The sequence below is a fragment of the Balaenoptera borealis genome, assembly GCF_965194805.1.
Source record: "Balaenoptera borealis genome assembly, chromosome: 9".
NCBI classification, from domain to species: Eukaryota; Metazoa; Chordata; class Mammalia; order Artiodactyla; family Balaenopteridae; genus Balaenoptera; species Balaenoptera borealis.
Genome location: NC_138873.1, coordinates 50,322,954 through 50,346,697, shown reverse-complemented (window position 1 = coordinate 50,346,697; position 23,744 = coordinate 50,322,954). Strand labels below are relative to the sequence as shown.

General features: G+C 38.8%; 1 protein-coding gene across 3 annotated transcripts in view; it reads left to right on the top strand.

Annotated features, from left to right (window-relative positions):
- The window catches only part of FIG4 (FIG4 phosphoinositide 5-phosphatase), a 130,483-nt gene that overhangs the window by 1,370 nt on the left and 105,369 nt on the right, over positions 1-23,744 (top strand). For all 3 annotated transcript variants that reach the window (XR_014248192.1, XR_014248193.1, XM_082404734.1), the window contains exon 2: positions 22,818-22,916. Coding sequence is in view for 1 of the 3 variants with exons in the window: in XM_082404734.1 (XP_082260860.1) it covers positions 22,818-22,916 (99 nt within the window). In the remaining 2 variants the exon portion in view is untranslated. The remainder of the gene's footprint in view (positions 1-22,817; positions 22,917-23,744) is intronic.

Here is a 23,744-nt window from a genome sequence, read left to right as displayed (position 1 = left end):
TGTACAGAAGTATCATTTTGAAACAAAACCTTCTGCTTTCTGTACAAGTGCTGATAAATGTCCCTAGGTAGAAACATACATACTATATTTAAAACACAGAAATTTCAGCCCATTAATAAGCTGAACATTCATGAGGACTGGCTGAGATGTGAGTGTTCTTTCTAAAGCACAATTCATATTATAGGACTTTTCTGCTCAGAACCCTTCAGTGGCTCCCATTCTGAGGAGAGTAAACTCTGTATCTCTTAGTTGCCTGTTTAGTTACTGGCAACTAAATAGATCCTAGGAATTAAAAACAAATGGTAGCAGGTTGTATTAATGAGACTAATAGCTAATGCTTTTGGAAGAGTTCTATGCCAGGCACTGGTCAAAGCACTCTACATACTTTATTATTTAATCCTCATAAAACTTCTAAGGGGCAAATGTTGTTGCTATTCCTGTTATTATTTGGTGAAGAAGAAAAATGAGGCAAAACAGGTTAGGACAGTGCTGTTGAATAGTGTGGGCTGGCAGCTGGTGCCAGGCATAGATAGTTTGTAACTGGATGGCAACAAATTACATATAGAAATAGAGAGTGATTAGAAACTTTTACAGCAATTTGACAGAGTAATTGTATTTCAGATGAATCAGCTAAACATTGGGTTTATGGTTTATGTGTTTGGCTTTCTGTTTTTAGCTTTGTTATGGAAATTTCAAGCAAATACAAAGTAAACAGAATAGTATAATAAACTCCCATCTAGCCATCACCCAGCTCCAAAATTACCAACATTCTGCCATCCTCTATTATCTGTAACTTGTTCCACTTCCCACCCACAACTTATTATTTTATATGGTTCTTTTTCTTTAAAATTTATGTAAATCGAAATGCACAAATCTAAGCTATAGAATTCGGACAGAAGTATACATGTGTTAACCACACGCTTATGTTGCTGCGGAAAGTTCCCTTGTGTCCCTATCCAGTCAACTGCCCCCTTTCCCTTCCTGGCAACTAATATTCTGTTTTTTAAATGTTAGATTAGATATGTCTGTTCAAGAATTTTATGTGAATGGAATTGTACAGTACACACTCATCTAGTGTCTTTTGCTCAGCATAATGTCTTTGAGGTTCATCCATGTTGTTGTGTGTATCAGTAGTTTGTTTCTTCTTCTTATTGAATAGTTGTCCATTGTATACATATTCCACAATTTGTTTATATGTTTTCCCTATTGACTTAGACTGTTTCCACATTTAGACTGTTGTTAATAAGACAGCTGTGAACATTCTTGAACAGTTATATTTGTAGACATATGTTTTCACTTCTCCTGGGTAAATACCTCTAAATGAAATTGCTGGTCACAGGATTGATGTTAGGTGGTTGCACCATTTCACACTCCCATCAGCAAGGTATAAAAGTCTCCATTGCTCCATATCATTGCCGGCATTTAGTGTTGTCAGTCTTTTTAGTTTTAGTTATTCTAACGGTGTATAATGGCATCTTATTATGGTTTTAATTTGCATTCCCCTAATGACTAGTGATGTTGAGCATCATTTCATGTACTTATTGGCTATTTTTATATCTTCCTTTTTGAAGTGTCTGTTCAAGTCTTTTGCCCACTTTAAAAAATTAGACTGTTTGCCTTTTTATTATTGATTTGTAGGAGTTCTTTATATATTATGGAATCAAGTCCTTCATGATATATGTATTGTGAATATTTTCTTTCAGTCAGCGGCTTGCCTATACATTTTATTAATGATCTTTTTTTCAGCTTTATTGAGGTATAATTGACAAACAAAATTGTAAGATATTTAAGGTGTGCAATGTGATGATTTTATGTATATATATATAAAATTTTATATACATATATACACATTGTGTTAGCAATCTGTTGATGAACAGAAGTTTTTAATTTCAATGAAGTATAATTTATCAGTTTTTTTCTTTCATAGTTATTGCTTTCTGTGTCCTATCTAAGAAACCTTTGCCTACTCCCTGAGCACAAAGATATTTTCCTATGTTTCCTCTAAAAGATTTATACTTTTAACTTTACTTTTAGGGGTGTGTTTCATATTAAATTAATTTTGTGTATGGTGTGATGCAGGGATTGCATTACTTATCTATTGTGGTGTAACAAATTACCTCCAAACTTAATGGCTTTAAACAATAACAAAGGGGCTTCCCTGGTGGCACAGTGGCTGAGAATCTGCCTGCCAGTGCAGGGGACACGGGTTCGAGCCCTGGTCTGGGAAGATCCTATATGCCGTGGAGCAACTGGGCCCGTGAGCCACAACTACTGAGCCTGCGCGTCTGGAGCCTGTGCTCCGCAACAGGAGAGGCCGAGATAGTGAGAGGCCCGCGCACCGCGATGCAGAGTGGCCCCCGCTCGCGGCAACTAGAGAAAGCCCTCGCACAGAAACGAAGACTCAACACAGCCAAAAATAAATAAATAAATTTATTTAAAAAAATATATATATATATAAACAATAACAAACATTTCGTATTTCACAGTTTCAGTAGATTGGGAATCTGGGTGTGACTTAGCTGAGAGCTTCTTACTCAGGATCTCATGAAGTTGCAGATGTCAGGTGGGCTACAGTCCTCTAGACTGGGCTGGAGGATTTACTTCCAATATGGCTCACTCACATGCTTGGCAGTTGAGCTGGTTGTTGACAAGAGGCTTCAGTTCCTCACCTAATGGGCATTTCCATAGGACTCCTTGAGTGTCCTTATGATGTGGTAGCTGGATTTGTCCAGGAAGAATGATCCAAGAGAAACAAGGGCGAAGCTGCAATGCCTTTTGTGACCTAGCCTCAGAAGTCACACGCCATCATTTCTGCAATATCCTATTGTTCATGCAGACCAGCCCTGTTCTGTGGTAGGGGACTATACGAGGGCATGAATACCAAGAGATGAGAGTCTTTAAGGGTTCTTGGAGGCTGGCAACCACAGGGATTGAGGTTCACTTTTTTCCATACATCAATTGTCCAGCCTCATTTGTTGAAAAGATTATCCTTTATTTTATTGAATTTTTTGGTATTCTTGTGAAAAATTAGTTGAAGAAATGTGAATTGATTCCTAAACTCTTTATTTTGTTCCATTGATCCATTTGTTCTTCTTTATGGCATTTCCAACTTGTCTTGCTTATTATGGTTTTATAATAAGTGTTGAGATCAGGAAGTGTAAGTTTTCCAACTTTATTTTTTTCCAAAGTTGTTTTGCCTCTTCTAGATCCTATGCATTTCCATATGAATTTTACAGTCAGCTTATCAATTTATAATAAAAAGCCTGTTGGGATTGTGATTTGGATTTCATTGAATCTATAAATCAGATTTGGGGAGAACTGAATCTTGATAATATTGAATCTTTCAATTCATGGTGTATTTCTCCATTTAATAGGTCTTTACTTTTTCTCAGCAATATGTTGTAGTTTTCAGTGTAGAAGTTTTATATGTCTTTAAAAAACCTATTCCTAAGTATTTTGTGAACTTTTATACTATTGCAAATGGAATTTTAAATTTGATTTAACAATTGATCATTGCTAGTATATAGAAATTGCTTTTTATATATTGATCTTATATCCTGAAACCTTGCTAAACTCACTGTGTTGAGAAGCTGGAGCTGGTGTATTGAATTAAGAATATGCAGATTATGACTTGCTGAATGAGGGGGCACAAGCCATCCACAGGGGTTTGGCAGGTAGCTCTCTCAGTATCTGAGCTCTCACTCTGGGGACATGAAACCATGAGCTTGTTTTGATTGAAGGCATAGTTCGAATACATCCACACAAAAGAAGTAGAGTCACAAAATTGATTACTTATATATCTCAGAAATGTTGGGGGGAGGCACAGTGAACCGGGGGAAGGGCAGTCCTCCATCTCAGTTCACAAGCAAACAGGAGATAGAAAGCAGGGTAGCAAGCACCTAGTACATTTAAGGTGGTTGGGGTAGAGATCACTAACTTTTTGAGGGCTTAGCTCTAAGTGACTGTTTTAAAAGGTGCCCTGGGAAAAGCAAAGCAGGAATTTATGGCAGGACTCCGAAGCTTGGTGTTTATCTAAATGTCCGCACTGTTGGTATGAGCAGGGTAGAACACTGTAAAATACCTAGGCAGCAACTCAAAATAGTGTTTTTTCTCATCACACTCACTTATTCTAGTAGCTTTTTTGTCATTTCCTTAGCATTTTCTACATGAATATTTCTATCATTTAGGAAGAGGAACACTTCTTCCTTCCCAGTCTGGATGCTTTTTATTTATTTTTTTCTTGTCTTATGACCCTGGCTAGGACTTCTAGTACAAAGTTGAATAGAAGTGGTGAGAGCAGACATTTTCTTGTTTTGTTCCTGATCTTAGAGGGAAAGTATTCAGTCTTTCACCATTAAGTGTGATGTTAGCTGTAGATTTTCATAGATGCCCTTTATCAGGTTGAGGAAGATTTCTTTCCGTTACTAGTTCACTGAGAGGTTTTTTAAAAATTTTATTTTATTTAAAAAAGTTTTTTAATGAGTATACTATTTTGTTGACATTTAAATTTCACCAACAATGAGCTCAAGTATATGCTGGCCATATGTTCAGATTTTTGAAATAAAGATAAAGGAACAGACAGCTTTAAGGGTGCAATGTATTTAACACTGCACAATATATTCAACAAATAGGGACAATCTGGTGGGGTGGTTTAACTATATAACTATACACTTAGGAGCACAAGTATAGGGACAAGCCCTGCTATTGGAGGAAAAACCCACCATTCAGAACTGAACAGAGGTCCTTGGTTGCTGACAGAATCTCCCCTTGACTTCAGACTTGAGACAAACCAAGGAGTCTGTCAGTATGCAAAAACCACTGAATTCAGGACAAACAGGATAGATTGCCAAGAGCCAACTTGGATTGTGAGCTGGGTTAGCTGGAGGCTGGAAATGTTGCAGGTGAGGTCCAGGATCTGTAGATTAGAGCAGCAGACTTCTAAAAAATTCTTGTTTCCAAATAAGTTCCTAGGATGCTTTTCCCAAACAGGAGGAGGTCTTTTTTTTTTAAATCATGAATAGATGTTGAAATTTGTTACATGTTTTTTCTGCATCTGTATATGGCATTTCCTTTCTTTGCTTAGTATGGTGGATTACATTAATTCATTTTCAAATGTTAAAAAAAAAAACTCTTGAGTTTTTTTTGTTTGTTTTTGGGTATATATTACTTGGTCATGCTGTGTTATTGTCTTCATATATTGCTAGACTCTATTTGCTAATACTTTGTTAAGGATTTTAACCTTTATGGTCAAGCTTTTGATTTATCATTTTCTTTAACATCTTTGTCTGATTTTGGTGTCATGATAACTCTGGCATCATAAAATGAGTTGAAGTGTTCCTTCCTCTGTTTTCTGAAAGTGGTTGTGTAAGATTGGTATAGTCGATTTACAATGTTATATTAGTTTCAGGTGTACAACATAGTTATTCTATATTTTTATAGATTATATTCCATTTAAACTTATTATAAAATATTGGCTATATTCCCTGTGCTATACAATATATCCTTGTGGCCTATTTATTTTATATATACTAGTTTGTACTTCTTAATTCCCTACCACTATCTTGCCCCTCCCCCCTTTCCTCTCCCCACTGGTAACCACTAGTCTGTTCTCTATATCTGTTTGAGTCTGTTTCTGTTTTGTTATATTCATTCGTTTGTCTTATTTTTTAGATTCTACATATAAGTGATAACATATAGTGTTTGTCTTTCTCTGTCTGACTTATTTCACTAAGCATAATACCCTCCAGGTGCATCCATGTTGTTGCAAATGGCAAAATTTCATTCTTTTTTATGGCTGAGTAATATTCCATTTTATACACACACACACACACACACACACACACACACACACACACACACACACACACATCTTTATTCATTTGTTGATGGACACTTAGGTTGCTTCTGTATCTTGGCTATTGTAAATAATGCTGCTGTGAACATTGGGGTGCATTATCTTTTCAAATTAGTGTTTTTGTTTTCTTCAGATATATACCCAGGAGTGGAATTGCTGGGTCATATGGTAGTTCTATTTTTAGTTTTCTGAGGAACCTCCAAACTGTTTTCCATAGTAGCTGCACCAATTTACATTCCCACCAACAGTGTAAGAGGGTTCTTTTTTCTCCACATCCTCACCAATTTGTGTTCTTTTTGATGATAGCCATTCTGACAGGTATGAGGTGATATCTCATTGTGGTTTTGATTTGCATTTCTCTCATGATTAGCATCTTTTCATGTGCCTGTTGGCTGTCTGTATATCTTCTTTGGAAAAATGTCTATTCAGGTCTTTTGCCCATTTCTAATCAGGCTGTTTGTTTTTTTAATATGGAGTTGTATGAGCTGTTTGTATATTTTGGATATTAACCCCTTATCAGTCATATTATTGGCAGATACTTCCTCCTATTCAGTACGTTGTCTTTTCATTTCATTGATAGTTTCCTTTGCTGTGAAAAGCTTTTAAGTTTAGTTAGGTTCCATTTGTTTATTTTTGCTTTTGTTTCCTTTGCCTTAGGATAAAGATCCAAAAAAATATTGCTGCCTATGTTTTCTTCTAGGAGTTTTATAGTCTCTGGTCTTATATATAAGTTGAGAATCCATTTTGAGTTTATTACTGTATGTGGTGTGAGAAAATGTTCTAATTTCATTCTTTTTCATGTAGCTGTCTAGTTTTCCCAGCACCCCTTATTGAAGAAACTATCTTTTCTCCATTTTATATTCTTGCCTCCTTTGTCATAGATCAATTGACCGTAAGTGCATGGGTTTATTCCTGGGCTCTCTGTTCCATTGATCTGTGTCTGTTTTGATTATTGTAGCTTTGTAGTATAGTCTGAAGTTAGGGCAACTGATACCTCCAGCTTTGTTCTTTTCTCTCATGATTGCTTTGGCAATTTGGGGTCTTTTGTGGTTCCATGTAAATTTTAGAATTATTTGTTCTAGTTCTGTGACAAATGTCATGGATATTTTGATAGGGATTGCATTAAATCTGTAGATTGCTTTCAGTAGTATGGCCACTTTAACAATATTAGTTCTTCCAGTCCATGAATATAAGATACCTTTCCATTACTTTGTATTATCTTTAATTTCATTCATCAATATTTATAGTTTTGAGAGTATAGGTCTTTCACCTCCTTGGTTAAGTTTATTTAACCCTAAGTATTTTATTTTTTTGATGTGAATTTAAACAAAGTTGTTTTCTTGCTTTCTCTTTCTGATAGATCATTATTAGTGTATAAAAAAGTAACAGATTTCTGTGTATAAATCTTGTATCCTGCAACTTTACTGAATTCATTTATTATTTCTAATAGCTTTTTGGTGGAGATGTTAGGGTTTTCTGTATATAGTATCATGTCATCTGCAAATAGTGACAGTTTTACTTTCTCCCTTCCAATTTGGATGCCTTTTATTTCTTTTTCTTGTATAATTGCTGTGGCTAGGACTTCCAATACTATGTAGCAAGAGTGGGCATCTTTGTCTTGTTCCTGATCTTAGAGGAAAAATTTCAGCTTTTCACTGTGAGTATGATGTTAGCTGTGGGTTTGTCATAAATTGCTTTTCTATGTTGAGATATGTCCCATCTGTATGAACTTTGATTACAATTATTACCATGAAAAGGTGTTGAATTTTGTCAGATGCTTTTTTTGCATCTATTGAAATGATCAGGTGATTTTTATCCTTTGTTTTGTTAATGTGATGTATCACATTGATTGATTTGTGGATATTGAACCACCTTGCATCCCTGGAATAAATTTCACTTGCTCATGTGTCTGATCCTCTTTATGTATTGTTGAATTCGGTATTTTCTTGAGGATTTTTGCATGTATATTCATCCGACATATTAGCCTGTAATCTTCTTTTCTTTTCTTTTTTTCTTGTAGTGTTGTTGTCTGATTTCAGTATCATAGAATGAATTTGGGATTATTCCATTCTCTTCAATTTTTTGAATCATTTGAGAATGCTAGGTATTAGCTCTTTATATGTTTGGTAGAATTCCCTTGTAAAGCCATCTAGCCCTGGACTTTTGTCTCCTTGGAGGTTTTTCTTTTATTACAAATTCATTTTTACTACTGTGATCTGTCTTTTCAGATTGCCTATTTATTCCTGATTCAGTCTTGGAAGATTGTACGTTTTTAGAAATTTAACCATTTCTTCTAGGTTGTCCAATTTGTTAACATATAAATGTTTGTAGTAGTATTCTCCTAAGATTTTTTTGTATCTCTGTGATATTGGTTGTTATTTCTCATCTTTCATTTCTAATTTTGTTTGATTGGGTCCTGTGGTTTTTTTTTTCTTGATGAGCCTGGCTAAAGGCTTATCAATTCTGTTTATCTTTTCAAAGAAACAGCTCTTGTTTTCATTGATCTTTTCTTCTTCTTTTTTTTTGTTTGTTTCTATTTCATCTCTGATCTTTATTATTTCCTTCCTTCTGCTGACTTTGAGCTTTGTTCTTTTTTCCCTTATTCCTTTAGATGGTAGGTTAGGTTGTTTATTTGAGATTTTTCTTGTTTCTTAGGTAGACCTATATTGCTGTAAACTTCCCTCTTAGGACTGCTTTTGCTGTGTGCTGTAGATCTTGGAAAGTTGTGTTTTTATTTTCATTTGTCTCAGGGTACTTTCTGATTTCCTCTTTGATTTCTTCATAGAATCATTGACTCGTTGGTTTTTTAGTAGCAGGTTGTTTAGTCTCCATGTGTTTGTGTTTTTCCCGTTTTTCTTCCTGTACTTCATTTCTAGTTTCCTACTGTTGTGTCTGGAAAAAATGCTTGATATAATTTTTGTGCACTTAAATTTGTTGAGACTTGTTTTGTGGCCTAGAATGTGGTCTGTCCTGGAGAGTGTTCCATGTGCAGTTGAAAAGACTGTGTATTTTTCTGGTTTTGGATGCAAATTCCTGTGGATATCTATTAATTTCAAAGGGTCTAATGTGTCATTTAAGACTACTGTTTCCTTACTGATTTTTTTGTCTGGATGATCTGTCCATTGATGTAAGTGGGGTGTTAAAGTCCCCTACAACTAGTGTATTATTGTCAATTTCTCCTTTTATGTCTGTTAATATTTGCTTTATATATTTAAGTGCTCCTATATTAGGTGAATATATGTTAATGAATGTTATATCCTCCCTTGTATTGATCCCTTTATCGTTATATAATGCCCTTCTTTGTCTTTTGTTATAGACTCTGTTTCAAAGTCTATTTTGTCTGATATGAGTATTACTACCTCAGCTTTCTTGTTTTCATTTGCATGAAATATTTTTCCAGCTGTTCATTTTCAATGTGTGTGTTTCTTTAGCTCTGAAGTGAGTGTCTTGTGGGCCTCATATGGATGGGTCTTGTTTTTTAATCTGATCAGGCACCCTGTGTCTTTTGATTGGAGCATTTAGTCCATTGACTTTTTTTTTTGTTTTGTTTTGTTTTAATTTTTGGCTGTGTTGGGTCTTTGTTGCTGCGCACGGGCTTTCTCTAGTTGAGGTGAGTGGGGGCTACTCTTCATTGCGGTGTGCGGGCTTCTCATTGATGTGGCTTCTCTTGTTGCGGAGCACAGGCTCTAGGTGCACAGGCTTCAGTAGTTGTGGCACACAGGCTCAGTAGTTGTGGCTCGCAGGCTCTAGAGCGCAGGCTCGGTAGCTGTGGCGCTTGGGCTTAGTTGCTCTGCAGCATGTGGGATTTTCCCAGACCAGGGCTCAAACCCGTGTCTCCTGCCTTGGCAGGCGGATTCTTAACCACTGCGCCACCAGGGAAGTCCAATCCATTGACATTTTTTTTTTAATTAATTAATTTATTTATTTTTGGCTGTGTTGGGTCTTTGTTTCTGTGCGAGGGCTTTCTCTAGTTGTGGCAAGCGGGGGCCACTCTTCATCACGGTGCGCGGGCCTCTCACTATTGTGGCCTCTCTTGTTGCAGAGCACAGGCTCCAGACCCACAGGCTCAGTAGTTGTGGCTCACGGGCATAGTTGCTCCGTGGCATGTGGGATCTTCCCAGACCAGGGCTCGAACCTGTGGCCCCTGCATTAGCAGGCAGATTCTCAACCACTGCGCCACCAGGGAAGCCCAAGTCCAGTGACATTTAAAGTGATTATTGATAGGTTTGTACTTACTGCCATTTTGTTACTTGTTTCTGGTTGTTTTTGTAGTTCTTCTCTCTTCTTTTAGTTTCTTCCCCTGTGGTTTGATAGTTTCTTTAGTGGTATGCTTGTGTTTCTTTCTTGATCATTTTTATGTATCTGTTGTAGGTTTTTGATTTGTGGTTACCATGTGGTTCATATATGTTGACATATTGACTATATCTACTTGTTTTAAACTGGTAGTCATTTAAGTTCAAACACATTCTAAAGGTCTATATATTTTTACTCTCCTCCCCACGTTTTGTGTTTTGATGTCATGTTTTATATCTTCATGTTTATCCCTTAACTGTTTGTTGTAGTTATAGTTGATTTCACAATTTTTTTTGTCTTTTAATCTTTATACTAGCTTATTTAAGTGATTGATCCACAGTCTTTACTATATATTTCTTTCCTATTGTGATGTTTTCCTTTCTTATAGATTCTTACTTGTTGTAGCCTTTTTTTTTCCACTTAGAGAAAACCCTTTAACATTTTTTTTAGGGTAGGTTTAGTATTGATGAACTGTTTTAGTTTTTGCTTGCCTAAGAAGTTCTTTATCTCTCCTTCAATTCTGAATGATAATCTTGCTGGGTAGATTATCCTCAGTTACAGGTTTTTCTTTTTCAGCATTTTATATATATAATGCAACTCCCTGTGGCCTGCAAAGTTTATGCAGGAAAATCAGCTGATAATCATATCGGATTTCCTTTGTGTGTGACTCCTTGTTTTTCTCTTGCTACCTTTAGAATTTTCTTTTTTTCTTTAACTTTTGCCATTTTAATTGTGATATGTCTTGGTGTGGGTCTCTTTGGCTTCATCTTTTTGGGGACTCTGTGATTCCTGTGCCTGGATATCTGTTTCTTCTTCAAGTTCAAGAAATTTTCAGTCAATTTCATCAAATACATTTTTAAAAAAAGATTTATTTATTATTTATTTTTTTTAAATTTATTTTTGGCTGCATTGGGTCTTAGTTGTAGCATGTGGGATCTTCGTTGAGGCATGTGGGATCTTTCATTGTGGCGCGTGGGCTCTTTGCAGCACATGGGCTTCTCTCTAGTTGTGGCATGCGGGTTTTCTCTTCTCTAGTTGTGGCACGCAGGCTCCAGGGTGTGTCAGCTCTGTAGTTGTGGTGTGCAGGTTCCAGAGCACATGGGCTCTGTAGTTTGTGGCACGCAGCCTCTCTAGTTGAGGCATGCCAGCTCAGTAGTTGTGGTGCATGGGCTTAGCACCGCGCCGCATGTGGGATCTTAGTTCCCTGACCAGGGATTGAACCCGTGTCCCCTGCATTGTAAGGCGGATTCTTTACCACTGGACCACCAGGGAAGTCTCTCAAATACATTTTTGACCCCTTTCTCTCTTTTCCTCTGGCACCTCTATAATGAGAATATTTGTACACTTGATGTTGTTTCAGAGGTTCCTTAAACTGTTTTCATTTTTTAAATTTGCTTTTTTTTTTTTTTTACTTCCTAGATTGGGTGATTTGCATTATACTATATTCCAGATCACTTATGCGTCCTTCTGCATCATCTAGTCTGCTGTTAATTCCTTTTAGTGCTTTTCAGTTTTTATATTCTTTTGTTCTGACTGGTTTTCTTTTTATATTTTCTAGTTCCTTGTTAAAATTCTCAGTTTGTTCATCTATTCTTTTCCCTAGTTCAGTTAGCATTCTTATTACTAATGGTTTGAACTCTTTGTCTGGTAAATTACTTATCTGTGTTTCTTTAGTTGTTTTTTGTGGTTTTTTTCCTCGTTCTTTTATTTGAAAGAAATTCCTCTATCTTCTCATTTCACTTAACTTTCTCTGCCCTATGAAATTAGGTGAAATAGTTACCTAGCCTGGTATTGAATGGTGTCCTTTTGTGGGAGTGTCCCTATACAGTCTGCATGTACCCAGTGGCTTTGGTGCAAGAGCTAGATCTGTTGTGAGCATGAGTCATGTCTTCCCCCATGGTGTGCTGGTAGCTATCACCTTGGTAAGAGGTGGGCCTGGGGATGGAGGGGTTGGAGCCACAGCCAAGTGTGAACCAGGGCTTCTCTCTGCTCATTGGCCTACACCACCCTATCGGTGGTGGGGTCACATCCCAAGTTGCTGGAGGGTCAGGTCTGAGCTGGTTCTGTTGCCTCTAAGTGTGTGCTCTCCCCGCTCCCAGCTTTGGCACCTTCACCCCAGAGGGGAGCAGTGCTGGAGAAAGAGGGGCCAGAGTGGGTGCCTGCTGTAGGCCAGGGCACACTAGGGCAGTCTCAGCACAGCAGTCAGAGTTCCATATTGCTTCCAATTTTTTGCCTCCATGAGCACCAGGAGTGGCTGCCCTTGCCCCATTCAGGTGTCCTGCCGGTCCAAGCTGGCTCTGTCCCCCAGAGTTGCACACCCTCCTCAGGTGCAGCAACCTTTACCCTAGTGTTCCATAGAGCAAGAGAGTCTGGAGCCAGTGCTTAGCTCAGGCCAGCGCACGGTCGTGGGAAGCTGGCCAGAATCCTGGTCAGTTTCAGTCTGCTTCCTCTGCCTTGTTTCAGGAGTAAGCGAGCATGTGTGTGCTCTTCACAAGTGGAGTCTAGATTTTTACAGCCCTGCTGTCAGTCCCACTGGTTTTCAAACCAGTTAAGAGGACTTGTCTTCCTGGTGTCAGACCCCAGGGCTGGGGTGCCCAATATGTGGTTTGAACTGCTCACCCGCTGGGGAGGATATCTCCAAGCCCATGTAACCCCCCTCCTCTTCTGTGTCCCCTCCCAGGGGCCCAGGCCCCAAACTGATTGCTTCTCTTCCCTTCCTACTCGACACCATGTGCTCTTTCTTAGAGTCTTGGCTGTGTAAGAGTCTTTCTGCCAGTCTCCAGTTTGTTTTCAGTGAGAATTGTTCCACATATAGATATATTTTTGGTGTGTTCATGGGGAGAGGTGAGCTCTGCATCCTCCTATTCTGCCATCTTGGTCTCCTTCCTGTTTGATTTTTTTAAAGTTTGCTAGAATTTACTACTGAAAGCATTTGGACTTGGAGTTGCTTTGTTGGGCAAATTTTGATAATGAATCATTTTTTATAGTAGGTATAGGGCTATGCAGAGTTTCAGTGGGTCTTGAATCACTTCTGATAAGTTGTGTTTTTCAGTAAAATTTTCCATTTCATCTTAGTTGTTGAATTTACTGGCATCAAGTTGTTCATAATATTCCCTTATTAACCTTTTGATCTCTATAGGATTTGTAGTGAAGCTCCTTCTTTCATTCCTGACATTGGTGTTTTGTGTTCTTTATCATTTTTTTGGATCCACCTTGCTAGGCATTTATCAATTTTATTACCCTTTTGAAAGAACCAACTTCTGACTTGGTTAATTTCTCTATTGTTTGTTTTCTGTTTAATCAATTTTTGCTCTTAGGCTTATGGATAAGCCTCTTCCTCTTATAGATTTTGGGTTAATCAGTTCATTTGTTTTAGCTTCATAAGGTACAAATTTAGATCATTGACTTAATTTTTTTTTCTAATATAAAGCATTTAAAACTATAAATCTAAGTAAAAAAATAGTCAAAAGACTGTGGAAGAAGTATTAGTAGCCTGAACAATAGATAAAGCAGTATATCCTTATATACAAATTTTTTTTTTTTTATAAAATAATCTGGGGCTTTCCTGGTGGCGCAGTGGTTAAGAATCCGCCTGCCAGTGCAGGGAACACGGGTTCGAGCCCTGGTCTGGGAAGATCCCACATGCCGTGGAGCAACTAAGCCCGTGCGCCACAAGTACTGAGCCTGTGCTGTAGAGCCCACCAGCCGCAACTACTGAAGCCCGCGCGCCTAGATCCTGTGCTCTGCAACAAGAGAAGCCACCGCAACGAGAAGCCCGCGCACTACAATGAAGAGTAGCACCCCGCTCGCCGCAGCTAGAGAAAGCCCGCATGCAGCAACAAAGACCCAACTCAGCCAAAAATAAATAAATAAATTAAAAAAAAAAAAATCTGAAAAATAAAACACCTGACAAAAAAGGACAAGGACCTGAATAGGTGATTTGCCAAAAATGTATGAATATGAAATGATGTTCAACTTGCTAATAATTAAAGCAATAATGTGAAAATAGATTCCCATTTTTCACTTGTCAGAATGGCAAAGATTGGAAAGATTGACCAAAGTCATTGTCGACAAGTGTATGAAAGAAATGGGCATTCTTGTTTTGGTTGGTGGGGAGGGTATTAATTGGTTGTGAAGGAGTTAGGGGACACATTGAGGAACAAAAGAGACAGTGAGCAAGATAGTGTGCCTCTCGTACTGAGCCTTCATTTAGAAGGGTAATTCGGTAGAATTGCCCGGAGGTGAGGTTCATGTTGGCATTGTCACCTTGTGTTTAGAGGTGGATTTTGAGGACTGTTTGGAAAGGAAAGGGAGATGGGTTGCTAGATAGCGTGCAGGAGATACAGTTCTGGCCTTGGGAAGGTTCTGCTTCCTCCAAAGCTTTACCTGTTCTCTCTGGCACTCAGCACCTTCATGTTGTCCTTTGGCTCATGTGACCCAGGCCTACAGATAAACTAAGGCCAGATCCAGCCCTGATGCTCATACACCCCAGTGCAACCAGGAGTTGCCCACAGGTGATTTAGCAATCTGAAGTTATCCTGGAAAAAACCTGCAGTTTACCTTAGATGATTTCCAGTTTCTAGCCCTTAATACATGATGCTCTAGGGGTCTTACCATTGCAATAAGTGACCATTTCATAACAAAGAAATGAACACATAGCAGTTAACTTTAAAATTGGTAGCTGAACAGAACTGTGGCAGATTTTTGTGTCTGCATGATTTTTGTGTCTGCATGTGTTTTGTGGGAGGGAAGCTGTTAAGATAATTTTTACTTTTGCTAGCTCAGAATTGTTAGTGTGTATGTATGTATCTTTGTGTTTATTTAATTCCTGCCTCGTTCTAAAAAGATTTAAGGAAGCTTCTCCCTCCTCCCCACCCCATCACACGAAATAGAATAAAATAAGTAAGAACCACTTCATGAGGAATGTACCTTATTTAGTTAGCCCTTGATATTAGTCTTGATTTGGGAATTAGGGGATAGGAGAGGACAGCATAGGATGTGGTTCACTAAGGGACTGTGGAACTGGGAACCAAATGATATAAACTGGAGAGAGAATCATGGTGATGATAGAAGATTTAGAAGATGTGGTTGGAGGTGACAAAGTTTCCACTTGTTTCTAGAGGTGATTTGACACTTGCCCATCAGTAAAGCCCTGAAGCTGTGAAGAGTGTGAACTTGGCGACATCCCTCTCTGAGTATCAGAGGCTCCTTTCTCTTTCTGGGCTGTGTTACCCATTGTGGGATTGCTGGAATCAGAGAGGTGGCAGGCCTGCAAAACTGTTAAAGATTGTGAGAAGTAACTTTGTGATGATCTTTAAAAATAATACCTTTATTCTGAAAGTTCAAGTGAAGTTTAGCATTAATAGAAGCTGTCAGACAACCTAAAATGTCTCCTCTTTCAAGGAGGCTGATTTTTCTTCCCTCAGCTGAAAAGTGAGTGATTAATTAGCCTGTCATTATCAAAGGAGATGATAATGTTAGTAGATACCGAATTTCCTGTTAAGTGGATTACCTATTGTATTCCATTTGGAGTTCAGGTATATATTTTAGAAAGACATTCATCTTTAAACCAAGTCACCACTGTTAAAGCTACATATTGAAATTTTAAGCTTTTTCTTGATACTTAACTTTCAGAAGAGAGCCAGGTCAGATCATCTTCTATCTTAATAGGCATTTTAAGGTAGCTTTTTTTGGTATCGTAATTTTCCACCCCAGTTCTTGCCAAACCGCCACCCCCCAACGAATCTACTAACATACACAGATGTTCTCCCCCGTGGAGTCGATTCACCTCATCCGCGTGTATGCATGCATTCAGGCAGTCTAGCTGATGCGTGCCTGATCTATGGAAGTCTTTTACACTCCAATTACTGCTCCCTTTTCCTTCCCGGTTGCTTTTGGGCATTTTATTTACCTCCTTTTTCACCTTCACCATTTGAACTTCAGACTGCCAGTACTTGAGATGACCTTTCCTTCTTCCTACAATCTCGAGTTATTACTAAGAACTTACAATGAACTTAACCCCAACTTTCCAGATATGTAAGTCTCTTCTCGGCACATTCACGCATGTTAGGTATTCTTACTGGCTTCATCTTCTTGAAGCAGTGGCTCAAATCTGGACTGGTTGCTCCCAAGGCCTCCAGCACAGCCGCCATCCTGGATCTCCCTAGACCATCATTCAACAACCTCTCTTGTGATGATCTCCTGACTTTCCCAGAGCCTGTATTTTTTTCTTTCTTGATTTATGCTCTCATTTTGGTGGAGCACCTCCTTCAGTTGCTTCATGAGAAAGTGAAACTGTGTAACTCAGATTGGGACTTGAACCCACAGGCCGGGACTCGAATCCAGACAAAACCCAGGTTGGGACTTGAACCCACAGTCTTTTAACTGAGATCACACCCTGGTCTCAGGACTTAATGAAGCTCAGGTTCTTGATGTCTCATCGCAGAAAGAATTCAGGGAGAGACAGGTTGATAGGTAAGAAGTGGATTTATTTAGAGGGAAACACACTCCACAGACAGAGTGTGCGCCATCTCAGAAGGCAAGAGAGGCACCAGGGTACAGGGTTGTCAGTTTAGGGGTGGATAATTTCATAGGCTAATGGGTAGGAGGAGTGTTCCAGCTATTTTGAGGAAGGGGTGGGGATTTCCAGGAATTGGGCCACTGCCCACTTTTTGACCTTTATGGTCTTGGAACTGTCATGGTGCTTGTGGGTGTGTCATTTAGCTTGCTGATGTGTTACAATGCACATATACTGAGGCTCAAGTCTAGTGGAAGTGGACTCATCTGCCATCCTGGACCTATTTGGTTCTAATCAGTTTATGTCATGTCCTCGAGCTATGTCATTCTTTTAAAGATTGTGCTCTACCCCCTTCCCTCCTGTTTCAAAAGGGTTCATGGACAGGAATTTTTTTGAGCCCATACATTTCTGAAAATGTCCTTATCCTACCCTCAGGTTTGATTGATAGGTTTAATACTGAATTAAAGATTGAAATTAATTTTCCCTTAAAAATTTGAAGGCATTATGTCCCTGTCTTCCACCTTCAGTGTTGCTGTGGAGACTTTCTAGTGTTCATTCATTCATTCATTTATTTATTTATGGCTGCGTTGGGTCTTTGTTGCTGTGTGCGGGCTTTCTCTAGTTGTGGTGAGTGGGGGCTACTCTTCATTGCAGTGCACAGGCTTATTGCGGTGGCTTCTCTTGTTGCAGAGCATGGGCTCTAGGCGTGCGGGCTTCAGTAGTGTGGCACGTGGGCTCAGCAGTTGTGCCTCGCAGGCTCAGTAGTTGTGGCGCATGGGCTTATTTGCTCCACGGCATGTGGGATCTTCCTGGACCAGGGCTCGAACCCGTGTCTCCTGCATTGGCAGGCGGATTCTTAACCACTGAGCCACCAGGGAAGTCCCAGTGTTGCACTATTCTTGATCTTTCGTTTGAAGCCTTTTTTTTCCTCTTTAGAAGCTGTGCTAGCTCCTTTTTAGCTTCAGTTTTCCGAAATTTTACACTCCTACCTCCAGAGATAAAAGATGCCACAAATTTCCGTGCCTTTGGAGATTCTGTAGTATAAATTGGATTGCTTCTTGACTCCCCACTGCTTTCTTGGGCATGCTTTTCAGTTTCAAATGATTTTTTTGCTGCTACTTCACTCTTTCTCTTGCCCTTGGGGCTTATGTCTAAAAAAAAAGACCATAAAAAACTAGTATGATTTTCGTAACATTTCTGGGAGGAACAGAGGTGTTCACTCCTCTGTCTTTACCCGGGAGGCTACCCATTTGCTCTCCACCCAGCTCTGCTGTGGATTTTGCCCCTGCTTCACGGGGACTGCCCCTTGCCCCTGGAACAGCCACTCACAAGCTCCTATTGTCAGACCCCCTGGACGCTTCTCTGTCCTCATCTTTCTTGACCTCTCAGCAGCATTTGATGTGGCAGTGACCGCTCCCTTCTTTTCCAAATCATGTCCTTCCTTTGCTTTGATGACTCTAGCTGTCCTGGGGTTTTTCCCAATCAGTGGTCCTTCCTCTCAGTCTTCCCAGCAGGTTCCTTCTCCATATTCAGCCTCTAAATAATTTTATTTAGATTGCCTCAGGTTAGGGGTGTTTTTGTTTGTTGTTTTGGTTTTTTTTTTTTTTTTTTTTTTTTGGCTACTTCACTTTAAATGCAGTTTATGTGCTGATGACACCTTCTGAAATCTCTCCTCTAAGCTCCAGACTCAGTTCCCACTTGATTCCTTTGGGAATGTTGTAAACAGAAATCTTGTTTTTCCTTCAAACCTGCTTCTTCTCCAGTCAAGCCTACATCCGTAAATGGCACCACCATGTAGCTAGTTGCTCATCAAGCAAAAGTAATTGGATTGATTACTCCTTCTTTTCCAGTTTAATCCATTAGCAAGTTCTGTGCCCAAAATCTATCTTCAATTTATCTTTGCCCTTAGGTGTCTAGCCCAGTGCCTGGCACATATGAGACATTCACTGGTAAATGGCCAAGTGAATGATGTCAATAGGGAACCAGGAAAATTGGTGTTAAAAATGTGAACCTTTAAAAATGTTCTGAAAGACAGTCTTTGAAAGTAAAGGCAGAGAGACGGTTCTAGTTTAAAAGACATTTTTAAAAAAAGACCTGGGACTTCCCTGGTGGCGCAGTGGTTAAGAATCCGCCTGCCGATACAGGGGACACGGGTTTGAGCCCTGGTCCGGGAAGATCCCACATGCCACGGAGCAACTAAGCCCGTGCGCCACAGCTACTGAGCCTGCACTCTAGAGCCTGCGAGCCACAATTACTGAGCCTGCGAGCCACAACTGCTGAAGCCCGTGTGCCTAGAGCCTGTGCTCCGCAACAGGAGAAGCCACCGCAATGAGAAGCCCACGCACCACAACAAAGAGTAGCCCCCGCTCGGCGCAACTAGAGAAAGCCTGCATGCAGCAACAAAGACCCAACGCAGCCAAAAATAAAATAAATAAATAAATAAGACCTGGTAACCAGATGCAATGCAGGATCCTTGATTGAATTCCGTTTTGTTTTTTGTTTTTTAAGCCAGCTGTTTGGGGAAATCTGATGGATTGTATATAGGTAATATTGTATCAGTGGTGTTATGATTATGTGGGAGTATGTCCTTGTTTTTAGGAAATACAAGTTGAGGTTTTTAGGGATGGTGTATTATGATACCTGCAACTGGTTTTTCACGTGGTTCAGAAGGAAAAAAAGCTTATCTCAAGAAGGAAGGAGGGAGAAAACAAACGCAGCAAAACATTAGCAATTGGTGAATCTAGGTGAGTGGTATATGGGTTTTCATTGTACTGTTCTGTTCATTTTACTGTGGGTTTGAAAATCTTCAAAATAAAAAAATTAGAAAAAATCAGCAGTGGAGAAGAATTTAAGGAAAAGATATTTCAGGGCAATTTTTAAGCCCCCAAATGCTGAAATTCATTTTGAAGCATAATATTAAATATAATAAAGCCTAAGTATATACATAATTATAGAGCTGATTTATTTAACAAGATGGAAATAAAACCAAGTAGAAATAAGGCCTTTCTGGAAAAGTTACTTCTTAAAAATTTGGTGTGAAGGTCGATGGTGAACCGCCCACCAGAGGGCAGTGCAGGAGAGTGATTCTGTGCACAGCTGCACGCTCTGGCTTTCTTTCTCACTCAACTGGATCCACAAGAGGTCGCTCCTCTCGGCACAAAACATTTTCAAGATTCTTAGACCACTTTAATAGAGAATGTGGTGCGTTAATGTTGTCCCAGAGGTCCCTTGTCAAGATGCTATATATACGCTCAAGTTCTGACCACCCCTTTGAGTTACTCATTGCTGAGTTCTCCCACGTGTAGGCACGATGCATGTGTTAATAAACTGTTTTTTTCTCCTTAAAAAAAAAAAAATGGAGAATGTGGATAGTTGTACTGCTTTCCGTTTCTTTCTCCCCACTCCGATCTGCTTCTGAATTCTTTGGATTTTTGCCTTGGCCCCTCTGCTTCGTGGAGTAGACTTCATGCAAGGGTCTGGATAAGATGGGTGTAGATCTGCCCTCCTGTGTGTGCTCCAAAGGCCAATAGTGCATTTTCCCACTCGCATCCCAGGAATTATATCTGTCTTTTTATTACAAACTGCCAAATCATAGTCCTACTACAGTTCATCTTTAGATTCCCTAGGATCTATTGAAATTCTAGGAATTTCACTCAGGGATTTTCCCTCTCTTAAAGCTGTGATGTGCCTCCTTTTACTGAGTGGTTGACTTAAAAGGGCTGCCTTTCTGTGTAGGTAACCAAACAAGATGGGTTAGTATAAATGTTGTAGAAAGTTACCCAGCAGATTAAATGATTAGTCCGTGGTGAGTGGACTAATTTACCCAGTGCCTGTGGAACCAGATTGTGCTACTAGACTAGAATTAAAAACCACAGGGGTTAGGGGGTTAGCCCCAGACTCCTGAGTTGCTTATATTTAGGTGAAGGGGGCAGACCTGCCCCAAACAAATTTGGACAAGGTGCTCAGAGGAAGTGCTAAATTCAGATATAAGCAAAAGTTCTTTGGCGGGGGCAGGAGGAGGGGGTGGGTGTCACGTGCCCTATCTTGGCTCAGTACATCAGGTCCTGTCTAGAGGTCCTTCAAGGCCACACTCAGCATCAGGACAACACCAGCCTCTCCGGCTAGCTTGCTCTGACCCTCCCCAAATGAGTGAAGTGCCCTTCCTGTGTTGTCATCACGTCCAGTTCAGACGTCTATTCAGGGTTGTGAATTTGCATGTTCATCTCTCCTGAGGACAAAGACTGATTACTAATAGATCTGTGCATTTTCCCACTCTGGCTCCATTCCGGTCTTGCATATGCTTTTTTCCCCTCTGGGGTATCTCTTTTTTCCTCTTTTTTGGGGATCTTTTTCTCAAATACAATGGCATAGACTTGCTGACATCTTAAAAAGTAAAGCAAAGAAAAGGAAGTAGCACTCATTGAGTGCCTTCTTTGTGCTGAACACTATTCACTGTGTTAGGTGTTTTATGAGCATCTTCTTTAATCTTGTTCCTCTAACAAACTCGCCAAGCTTCTTCCCCTTTCAGGTCTTTGCACTTGCTATTTCTTTTCCTGGGAACTGTTTTTCCTCAAGTCCTCAAGAAGGTGGCTCCCTTTCCTGCTCACAAACATGTATAGTTTACAAACCATTCTTCTGAGGTTGATTTTATTAGGCTGGTGACCCTGCTCTCCTCTCGGGGGTGGGTAGGGTCTCAGGGAGGAATTCGCTGAGGTCAGCCCGAGAACGCTGGACTTCCTCCCTCTCGCTGTGTCCTTGCCCTTCTAGCTGCTTCCCCAGTGCATCCTGGTCGCTGGATGTCTCAAATTAGTTTACTAATTTTTATTATAATTGCTTTATTTCTACCTCATGATAATTGGTACCGTCATCCAGACTCTACCTCTCCCTAGGAGATGAGGGATTCAGTATTTTGGTTAGCTTTCCCCTTAAGTCTGGGCTAAGCCATCATCTTTTAACATAGAGTTTTGTTCTTTATAATCTGGAAGTCTAGGTCAGATCTTCATAAACAGATATATACTTAATAATTTAAAAATCCATCTGTTTCTACAGATTTAGCATTAAAACAATATAACCAAGTGCTTATATTCTGTTTTACATATCTTCTGTTATAAATTCTTACTTTAAAAAATCTTCCCCATCCTTTGAGGCTCAATTCAAGTCTTAACTCCTCTGACGTTTTCTGCATCTGTAGTACCCAACATTAATCTTTCCTGCTCTGAGATCCAGTGGTCGACATACTTCAGTTTGGCCATTAATCTAGAGAATCTTATTTGTTATTTAATTGCTTTGTGTATCTGTATCTTATGTGACCTATGAGATGGTTAGATGCCAGTTGATGGTGGCAATGTGTTGTCAATTTTTGCAGTGTTGAAAAAGTGTCACTTCAAAGGACTTTTCTGAAGCAAAATATCTTTAAATAATTTATTTTTCCTAGTGGAGTTTTACTTATTTTCTTAAACACAATTCAAAACTTACTCATCTGGTTTAGGTTTTCTTAAAAGCATTTTCTTTGAATGTAGAATGATTATTTTTCTGTATTTTTACACACACTCCAAGGAAGTGTGTCAGAAAAGAAGGAATACTAATTATTTCCTATAGCTTATCTATAAAAAGCCATTTGGGAAAGTACACTCATTTTAATCTTTTATAGGACTTAGGGGTGGATTTTTATAGTTGTTATACTAAAGTCATTTTTAGTCTTCTACAGAAAATTTGTAAAGATTTATTTGATTAAAATGTCAATATTTGATATTGATTTATATCAATTAGCTATAATTGTCTAAGCATTCCTAATTATATGTTGAGCTTTCTAATTCTTACCAGAGCTGCTGCTTCCTGGTAAAGTTGAAACATCAGTCTCCAATCAGTTAGGTTAATCTCTGTATAATATAATTAAATTCATCTGACCTGGTTACTGGGTGCATTTTAAATATCAGACTGATGCTTATCATGACACCACTACGAATATTTCAATTTTAAAGTTGACCTTTTAGAATCAGCCTTTCTTTAATCTGCCAGATATACTTAACAGAACTATTTCTTTTAAAAAGTAACCTGACTTTACTGCATTTAATTGAAAAAACTGAGGTGACTATAAAATGTGTATAAGGCAAACTGCCTTAAAAAACTAATGACATTTCTTTTTATTTATAGAGATACTTTCTAGTTGGGAGCAATCATGCAGAAACAAAATATCGTGTTTTGAAAATTGATAGAACAGAACCAAAAGATTTGGTAATAATTGATGATAGGGTAAGTATCTTGAAAACCTGAATACAAACAGAAACTTTCGTACTTGTTGTTTACAGGATATGAAATATCCTTACAGCTTCTAGTGATATATACTTTTTTTTATCATACATCTAAAAATTACAATTTTTCATGGTTGGCTAGAATTTGAATCTCTTATCTGGTTTCTAGAAATTACTGATGTCAGAAAGTATGCCAGAATTACAGTTTGTCCCTCATTTTGATTTGTTTTACAAAGCAAACTCTTCGGATAAGATAATGAATATATTTTCTTAAAGGGGTGCCATTTTAAGGATTCAGTATAACTCTTAATATTTCATCCACCAAAGAGAGATTATTTATTACTCTGCTTTAATATGAAGCTACTTGAAGTCACAAAGGACTGGTAGAGTCTCTTCTGATCACTTGCTGGAGAAATGTTAAGCTATTCTTATCCAGATGTTATATTATCCAGAGTTGGAAATACAGACTTAATTCAGGTGGCACAAAAATATGAGACTTTTAGTCAAAAGAGAAATACAATAAGGTGGAATTGAACAGTTAATTTTAACTCTCAAATGAGAGCACCTAACTAACCCTTTGTATGGAGGTTCCTGTCTGTGAATATTTCTGAATCCATGTAGATTCCTGGTTTTTCAAATATGTTAGTAGCTACAGTTTGGAAGCCATTTTACATAAGCTCTTTGCAAAGCTATTTTCTATGTTATAATAATTTTAGATAAATTGTATTTTGTGACTTCCTGTACTCCTGGGAGTCGTGGTTCCTATCCCATCCCCAACACACGCACCATCTGGGAGTTTTTATTAATATAATGTAATGATTCTTGGCTT